At 31.2% G+C, this 9,579-nt stretch overlaps 1 protein-coding gene across 1 annotated transcript; it reads left to right on the plus strand.

Annotated features, from left to right (window-relative positions):
• The first annotated feature begins 2,978 nt into the window (after positions 1–2,978).
• Positions 2,979–8,451, plus strand: LOC133866565 (early nodulin-like protein 13). The gene is made up of 4 exons (XM_062303124.1): positions 2,979–3,352; positions 4,327–4,476; positions 7,493–7,614; positions 8,058–8,451. Exons 1-4 carry the CDS (start codon positions 3,106–3,108, stop codon positions 8,169–8,171), a joined length of 633 nt encoding a protein of 210 aa, XP_062159108.1. The 5' UTR covers positions 2,979–3,105; the 3' UTR covers positions 8,172–8,451.
• Positions 8,452–9,579: the final 1,128 nt, after the last annotated feature.

A 9,579-nucleotide genomic window follows, 5' to 3' on the forward strand; every position in this document is an offset into this window, starting at 1 on the left:
TCTCTCTCTCTCTCTCTATATATATATATATATATATATATATATATATATATATATATATATATATATATATAATACATTAACACGTTTATAACTCAATTAGAGAAATATAACAGATTGCTTTAACAAAACAATTAATATTACAGATGCATTCAGGAATTTTTTTCATCTAAACCTAATCAATGAACTGTTTACTCTTTTGTCATTGCAAAAAGATTAGTGAATAAAAAAAATAAGTAAATGTATAAAAATTCAACCTTATCTTCCATAGGTCATGCATGGAAGCACATACTCTACATAGCGTGTTAACTGTCCAAGTTGTATGTATAAATTAATTAGACCAATTAGGAACCAAACAATTGGTAAGAAATAATAGGAAAATGGTAAGTGTTGGTGTCATGTGAGATTGTAAAATGTGGTAAATGCAATGTGAATTGCCACCTAGCAAGTTCGAATAATTTTTAGTGGTTAGCGTGATAAATATCAACTGAATTATTATGTCAGTTTATAGTAAAAGTTGTAAGAATCATAGTAGCACTCAAAATAATGAATTTGGCTTACCTCAAGTGAAAAATTAAACCACAAGCTAGAGATCTTTTTGTATGAAAACTAACGGTGAAGATTGCTTATAGTGAAAAAAAAAAAAAATAAAAAAATAAAAAATAAAAAAAAAAAAATAAAAAATTACTGAAATATAATTCGATCTCCTCCAGTCTTACAGATTTCAACTTCAATTTTTGCACAGAAAATATCCAACGATATATAAGTAAAGCCAAATTCTATAATATAGTATTATGATGACCATTTCATTCAAGGATTAAGTAATTAGCTAGTACCCCTACGAATCCAGAAGCATGCATGGGTTGCTTTTGAACCAACACCATAGCCATCTGGGTACCATGCCTCAACTCTATTAATTGGAGCTAGTTTGAGAGTACCGATCGAGACATAGAGGGTTTAACCACGTATATTAATTATGAGATCAAATACTATAATTTGATGGAAAAGAAAAAAGAAAAGAAACCTTTGGATGGTTCTTTATTAATTATTTAGGAATTTCTCTTAAGTTAGGTTTGTTAGACCGTGAACTGTCATTCTACCTAAAACTAATTGGTGTTAAGGGAGACAAAATCAAATCTTTAATTTATGGATCCTGCCATTGCTCCCAACATGCCTGTTTTTAGATGGTCAGAGGGAGCGATATTATGTCCCAACAATATTCCTTCCTTACGATAAGGATCCTGCGGGCTGCGACTCAATTTCATGACTTACAGACTATTTGTCTGATAGTGAGCTACGTTCCACAGAAAATCAATTGGGTGTTAAGGGAAACAAACTTATATATTTTATGGACCTTGATATCGCACCAGTGGCCTATTTTTAGAGTGGTCGCAATGAGCGGCATTGTGTCCCAACAAGGTTTAATCCGTATTTGTGTTAATTAAAAGTCCATGTTATTTTATAATATAGACCATCAGAAGAATATAATTATTAGAATACTACAAATTTTACTATAAGTTTTTTAGAAACTGACATGATAGTCTACATGATATTTGTCAAGTCATCCATTAAAATGTAGACTACCACGTGGCAATCCCTATAACATTTATTACAAACTAGTGTCCATGTGGCATTTATCATGTCAACATAGTAAAAAACAAGTGTTGGAATTAAAAAAATAAAAAATAATTTTCCTACATCTTTCATACATCTGTATTGGTCACACCTCATTCTATGTAGAGGTTTTTTTTTTTTTTTTTTCATTTAAATTTGTCACTAAAAGTTGGTTCATAAAAAAAAAATTGAAAAAAAAGGAGCCACGTAGGATAATCATTTTTCTAAAAAAAAGGTCATACAATCATAGTTTTGCCCTTGAAAATGTCAGTATATATGATCAAATTTAAATACATTTAAATCTTATTGTAATTGATTTCAGATTTGATTGTAATCTCATGCCTTTTAGGTACGTAATTGGATTTGATTGCATGTATTCAAATTTAATTTCATATTATCAATCTTTAAATACTCCAATTCGGTCTCTTATAAATACGAGTTTTTTTTTCACCGAAAATATCATCAAAGAATAAGAGCAAGATTGATGTGGCCATTTTGGCCGTAGTGCACCCGTAATTCTTAAATCCCTTGTGTTATTTTTTCTTTTCTTTCTCCATTTTCATCCACAATTTATAATTTATTACGAGTTTCTTCGCAAAATGTAGATTGGAATTGGTTGTTAAGTGAATCGTGATGCAAAGCTCCTTGAAAGCACCTATACATGAGTACATGATAGTATAGAGTAAATACATAGTTCCCCATTAGCCAAATCCCAAATGTGTCATTTTGTCAATGCAAAAAGATTAGAGAATAATTAAAAATATATATATGCATAAAAAAATCAACCAGCTTCTATCGGCCGGTCATATTGGAGGCACATACATCTATATGCGAGTTAACTTTCCAATTAAGTTGTAACACGTACGATATATATATATATATGAATTAAGTCCATCAAAGAACCAAACAATTGGTAACACATAACAGGAAAATGGTATGAGTTGACGTCACGATGGTTTGTAAAATTCGGTAAATGTAATGTAGATTGTCATATGGTAGTTTATATTTTAGTAATAGTATTAAGTAGACTGTTACGTCAGTTTGTAAGAAATTTTAATAAAGAGTAGTACTGTTAAAAAAATTACATTTTTATCATACAATTATTAAGTTATAATGTTGTTGACGTGGCAGTCTTAATTAATTACTCTAAATTAGATTTTTTTTTTTAATTTTTTTTTTAATAAATACTGATTCAAGAATTAGTTGAAACTATCACATCAAATTATGGAATAGTTGTGAGATAAAAAAGTAGCTTCTAATATTACTTTATAATAAAAGTTGTAATTCTCTAGCTAGTAGTGCTAACTGAATTAATCCTCCCTCAATCTTACAATTTTCACCATTAATTTTTGCACAAAAAAATATGCGACCATAAGTGCATAAGCCAAATTCGAAAATAATATTATGATGACCATTTCATTCGAGGATTAGTTAATTAATCCAGTAGCATCCATGGGTTGCTTTTAAAAATTTATATAAAGAACCAAAACCATGGATCAAATCTCAGCATTAACTGGAGTTTTGTTCTCAATATATTCATCTGTCTCTGTGATTGAATCAATTATGGCCTCCTTGAGAACTACAATCTCATTTTGGATTCTCAGCTTGCTTTTGCCGTTTACTTCCCTGGAAGCGAGAAAGTTCGTGGTTGGAGGCAACAAAATTTCATGGGCAGCTCCAATATCGACTAGTGGAGGGATGTCTGAGGCAAGGCATTTCACTGTCGGCGATCATCTCGGTAATCATCCGGCCCTCTCATCATGATTTCCCCTCTAGCTTTTCTTACGATCAAGTCTTATTTTTCTTATACATTTTAGAACTCCCTTTTTCCAAAATTTTCATCCATTATTTAGCACTATTCTTGAGTTTCTTTGTATATTTTCATTCTTTTCCATCTGGATTTTTCCTTAATTCAGTGGTATCAAAACATACTATTTGAAAAAATAACAATTCGAGGACGGAGTTAAAGAAAATATAATTTTTAAAATCACAATTAAGTATTTGGTAAAATTATGATTTGATTTTTAAAAATCTTGTGTTTATAAAAATATATCCCTTGCATGCGGCTTGAAAATGTTAATTTTTTCATGTTTTTCAATTTGTCATTTTTTTTTTTTCAAATGCACTTCGGGATGGGACACTTTGTATGATTTTATTTAAAAATGTATGTTTGACTTGAGAAATTAATGGTAAGCTACAATTTTTATGATACATTTGTTTTCAGATATATTCTATGCGTAGTGTACATAACATGTTAGAATATCCCACTGTAAGATCTAAGTATTTATGATACTAATTAACAAATTATGATGATTCATTACCACCTTTTAATATAATTTTTCACTACCTTACTTATGTGGCAAGATGGTCCTCTACTACTTTTTGAGTTTTAAAAATAAAATAAGATGAGGGACCACTTTGCCGCATAAGCAAGATGGTAAAAAGTTGTATTAAAAGGTGGCAATGAATCATTGCTTTTAAATTATTATTTATCTAAAAAACCGTATAAGTTTATAAGAAAAAAGAGTATTTATGATGAATTGAACTATCGAGTCAGGATTCAAAATTATGATATCTGTTCTAATATCATGTTAAATATTCCAAAAATATAAGATATAAGAAATAGTAAATCAATGATTTAATTAATATCTCTAACATTATTTTTATCACATCCAATTAATACTAATATTGTTTCTTCGTTTTCTTGCATAGTCTTTGTGTATAATCCCAAGGTTATAACAATACTGCAAGTGACAGAGGAAGACTACGAGAGTTGCAACAAAACAAAGCCAATTGCAATATACGACGCTGGCTGCACCCTGGTTGCGTTGGACCGGTCAGGACCATTCTATTTCATCAATGGTAGGGAAAGGGAATGTGAGATTAATGACTTCAAGTTTATGGTTGTTGTCAAATCTAAAGGCTTGTGGTCAAGATTTAAGGATTGGATGAGAAAGTTATAGTCGCACTCTCATTTATAAGTCATAAGCATACCACTGTAGCTCCGACACCCACACCGGCGTCCTCACCGGAGGATGCTCCGACAATGAGTGGTGCACTTCGTGGATTGAGGGGCGAGTCTATTACGGTAAAGATCCAAAGGCATGTGAACTTTGGAAAATAAAGGCTAATCATTATATATATATATGGATTAGCTTCTTATATCTTATATATATGCATTGCTTTCTTAATTTTAGAAGAAATTTTACTTATCTCTTGATGTTTCGGCACTTTTGTCATTATACTTTTAAAGTTTAAAATTTTGTAATTTCAGGTTGCTGGTTTTAGCCCTCAATTACTCGATTCCTACCGTTAAGATTTAGGATGAAATCAAATGGTAAACAAGCAATGATATGTCTCTTATAGACTTATACCCCTGCATAACTTACTAAAATACAAAAATTACCCTAGTTCACTAATTATTATTATTTTATTTTTTTTAAAAAAAAAAAAAAGAAAAAAAAAAAAAAAATGAAAGCCAGCCGTGGGTCACTATGGTTGATCAGCCTTGCAATTTTTTTTAAACAGTGATATTTTGGCGTTCTCAGTTAGGATTTAACAAAAATCCTAACAAATGGATGACATTGCAAAATTGTAAAATATGGGAACATGATATTATAACTTTTTAAATTTTAAAGGTATAATTACAAGTACCAAAACATCATAGAGAAAGGGTCCGTTTGAGTTTATGATTTCAAAATGTGTGATTTAAAATAACGATTTTAAAATGTACTATTTGAAAAGGTAATTCTTAAAAACACAGTTAAACGTTTGGTAAAATCGCAGTTTAACCTTTAAAATAACAAATTTGCCTTTAAAATTATGCATTTTCAAAAAAACATTATCTTACTTGTGATCTAAAAAAGCAGATTTTCTACGTTTTCAAATCGAAATTTTTAAAAACGTAGTTTCCAAACGACTTATGTTCTGCGATTTGGTTTAAATCGTACTTATTATCTACGAAATCGCAAACCCAAACGCACCATAAGTGGAATTCCCATAAATTTTCTTTTTCTTATATATATGTATATATAAGCAGGTATTGTTCTTTTTAATTGTTTGAATTTGTTACGAAAAAAAAAAAAAATTGTTTGAATTTGGATGAACTGCTTGGGTTTCACATGTTAATCATTAACTCTTTAATTTGTTTGGTTGTCTTATAAATTATATTTTTTAAAAATGTTAGACCTACAACTTTTTTACAACATTTTGATAAGTGTCAACAAGTTATTAAAGTGTTATAAGAATTATATGCGTAGCATTACTTTACTAATTGTGACCCAAATTAAGCTCCTTGCATTGAAACCACCTATACGTACAAGATATTAAATCACCTATACAAGATATTACGGATTAGCAACATATTACATACATATCACTTATATATTTTTTGTACATAATTTTTTTTAAATAAACTATTGAATCTGTAGGACCCACATGTGAATCCTTGTGAATCCTATAAATCTAATAGTTGATTTTAAAAAGTGATGTACAAAAAATGTACAAGTGATGTGCAAAAATCATTTCTCTATGAGTTGGGATTTGATTCATGTACTACACCATCACAACAAGTGCATAACAACCCCTCACATGAGGATGGGTCCCACGTACTGGGGCCCACTCTCATATGAAGAGTTGTTATGATGGTGTTGTAAATCTAACATTTTCCTTCTCTTATTGTAGCTTGTTGAAGCTAATTAAGGATAACTCTCGTTCAAATTCAAATGATGATAATGATATATACCAGCACTCGATCATTTTAATTCACGCCTATCTAAAATAGACAATATGCTTTGTGGGTTTTTTTTTTGCCCTTTGTTGTAGTTGCTAATTTGTGACTTCTTTTTTTTTCGTGTATTTTTCTATTCCTAGTGTATTTTGTGGCTACCTGTCTCCATGTTTGTCATTGAATTATTCATATGCTGGAGACTATTTTTTGCTTGCATTTTCTTTCGTTTTTTGACAATGATATTCCCCAAATTCAATTACTGGGATCCGGCTTCTGATGGTCGTACTTGTTGCCCTCAACCAATTACTGTTGGTCGTGTTGTTTATCCCCGTAGGGATTTTGGCAGGGTTGAAGGATATTTCGACCCTTTCCGCCCTATGTTGGTCTGTAGTTTATTTCGTTTACGGAACTTTGCATACATTAACCGCCAGCCTTCTTCGGCGGTAGTAGTCCCTTTGATGTGCTGAGTAATTTATTTGAATAAATTACATTTGTTCTAAGGATGACCTAGTCACCTTTATTTTATTTATTTTTTATTTTTTTTCCCCTTTTCCCCCTTCCAACATTGAATAAAAAAAAAAAATGTCAGTCTATATCGTGTAACAAATTCTATCTTGATTATTTATAGTAAAGAAATCCCAGCAAATGAGTATAGCGGGGAATGCTAAGAAAATGAGAAATGCTAAGAAAATGTTAAATAACATATTTCATCAGAAAAAGGTAGTTTACTTCTTTAAATTTAAAAAAATTTAAGAGAAGCTATTGTTGTTAGTGCCTCTACGCATACGCATACGCCCGGATATCAACTTTGCTGTAAGCAAAGTGTCTCAATTTATTCCAAGCTGTTAGAAGGCCGGATCCTGTGGTATTTAAAATCAAACAAAGGATATTAGAACACATGCATAACCACGTTGACCAAGTAGTACTCGATCACCACGCACGTGTTTACAGCATGTTGTTAGTCTTCCGCTGTTATTTATCCTATCTGATAATTGTCTATATAAATGGAAACCAAAACCAATGAGTTAATTGGGTCAAAACGTAGTATATATGCTGTTTGAGTCAATACTTTCAGAGTGTGTTTGATCAGTCAATGGCTTCCCTGTGAACTATTATTCCAATTCTGAGCATCTTCTTTTGTTTGCTTAGCTTCTCTGAAGGTAGACAGTTTCTGGTTGGAGGCAACGAAAATTCATGGAGTAGTCCACCTTCTTCAGATTCTCTCAATCAGTGGGCTGAGAAAAACCGATTCAATGTTGGCGATTTTCTCAGTAATATCTCATCTCATCTTGCTTCAATTCTCTTTTTCTTGTAAAGTTTAATTCTTTCATGCCTTTTATACTAGTTTTTAATAATTTTAACTCTCTTTACATACTTTTCCATGTGGGTTTTGATTTACTTACATTTTCCTGCATTAATTATCAACTGAGTTTTATAAAATCCAGTTCATGAATGAAGACTTGTGTTTCGATACAATTCTTATGCAGCAAAAAGTTAAAAAATAAAAATAAAAATAAAAAGAACCGATTGAGTTTTCATTTTCCCATGCAGTACTTCTTATGATCTTTTTATTATTATTATTATTTTTTTTTTTTTTTTTTTTTTTACTTATCATGGTTGATTTTTTATTTATTTATTTTTCCCTTAACCTTTTCGTGATGTTCAACTTTCTCTCAATCCTAACAACAATTTCCTCATTTTCTTGACTCTTCAGTCTTTGAATACAATACCGATCGACATTGATTCAGCAAGTGACAAAGGAGGAGTACGAGAGCTGCAACCAGTCCAACCCAATCAAAGAATACAAAGACAACAAAACCAAGGTTGAGCTTGACATGCGTGAAAAGGCCTGAAGCTAACTGTTAGAACAATTTTCAGTTTGATTACGTGTAGATCTTTGATTTGTTGTGTTTTTCATAATCTGGAAGGAAGAACAAACAATGCGTCAGATGGCTATTTTGGAAAGTATTGAGAGTCGAGAGTTTAATATATTTTCAATATACAATCAGAGTGTATCTTGTACCTGAGATAGCAGCCTATTTATATTTTATAGGCACATATTATCAACTACATTGTTCCACCTTCATGTCATGGCTGAGTGGAACCCTTAGTGGGATGAGATAGAGGTGAGTGGGAGAGTGAGACATTTACTCCTCATGGATAATGTATTTATCTCATGTGTTTTAAATATAGTTTTCAAGGTGTTATAAGACTCTGTTAAGCCCTAATGACTGAGCGGGTCAAGTTGGGCCAGCAAAATCAATTGGGCTTTGGTTCGGGCATGGGCCCATTTGCCTAGGGGATAATAATTTCCCCAACAGACAGTAGTGGTACTGCTCTTGGATTGAGTGGTTGGTTTATTGGTGTTCTTGTGGGAATATTAGTGAGTTTAGTAGAAATGTTGTTGTTTTGACGAACATAGAGTATAGAGGGAAATTTCAATTTTTATTTTCAATACTATTATGTTTCTGTGAATTATGTAGAAGATGAGGGATGTGAACTTTCCTAAGTCATGTTATGAAGCGCTACTACATATATGAAAGGATAATTTTGCATTTGTTCCATTTCCTTACAAATTTATCTAAAAAATGGTCATAATTTGTATTTTATGTAGCATTTTTAAGAAATAGACATGAGCATTTTTAGTAACCAATACAATTGAATTCAAATAATCAAAATTTATCTATGTGTTGACTTGGTCTTAATCTTCTTCCTTATATTGTTGAGATCTGGTTGTTGCATTAGTTGAATGAGATCAACAGTATCTTTAGATGATCCGATAGAGAGTTTCGAATCTGACTTCACAATTTTAATTGAATATATATTCTATGTGCGAATCTACCAAGAACCTAGTTTGTTCAAAAAAAATGTACATAAGAATTGGTTGTTAAGTTAATCGTGATGCAAAGCTGGGTACAGTTTTTATATATATATATATATATATATATATATATATATATATTATTGATGCAAAGCCCATTCCAAGTACTTGTCTTTCAGAAGGAAATGGGATTTCAAAACGTTATTCTAGAAGGAGTTGTGCTCCAGCTTGTTAAAGCAGTGAATGCTATAGGGCGAAACTAGAGTAGATTTGGTCAATTGGCCGATGGAGGACATTCAAATTAAATGATCATTATTTCGTTTATTACTTGGAAGATCAATCATATTAACAAAGTCACAAATATTGTGGCATATGGATTAACTAAGGCTGTCGTTAACTCCATCATAAATCAAGT

The sequence above is a fragment of the Alnus glutinosa genome, chromosome 4 (assembly GCF_958979055.1).
Source record: "Alnus glutinosa chromosome 4, dhAlnGlut1.1, whole genome shotgun sequence".
Classification (NCBI taxonomy): domain Eukaryota; kingdom Viridiplantae; phylum Streptophyta; class Magnoliopsida; order Fagales; family Betulaceae; genus Alnus; species Alnus glutinosa.

Coding starts and splice junctions, on each gene's coding strand:
- LOC133866565 (XM_062303124.1), top strand. CDS start 3,106: ATGGATCAAATCTCAGCATTAACTGGAGTTTTGTTCTCAATATATTCA. Junction 4,477..7,492: donor ACCATTCTATTTCATCAATG/GTAGGGAAAGGG, acceptor TTGTTTGCTTAG/CTTCTCTGAAGGTAGACAGT. Junction 7,615..8,057: donor CAATGTTGGCGATTTTCTCA/GTAATATCTCAT, acceptor TTGACTCTTCAG/TCTTTGAATACAATACCGAT.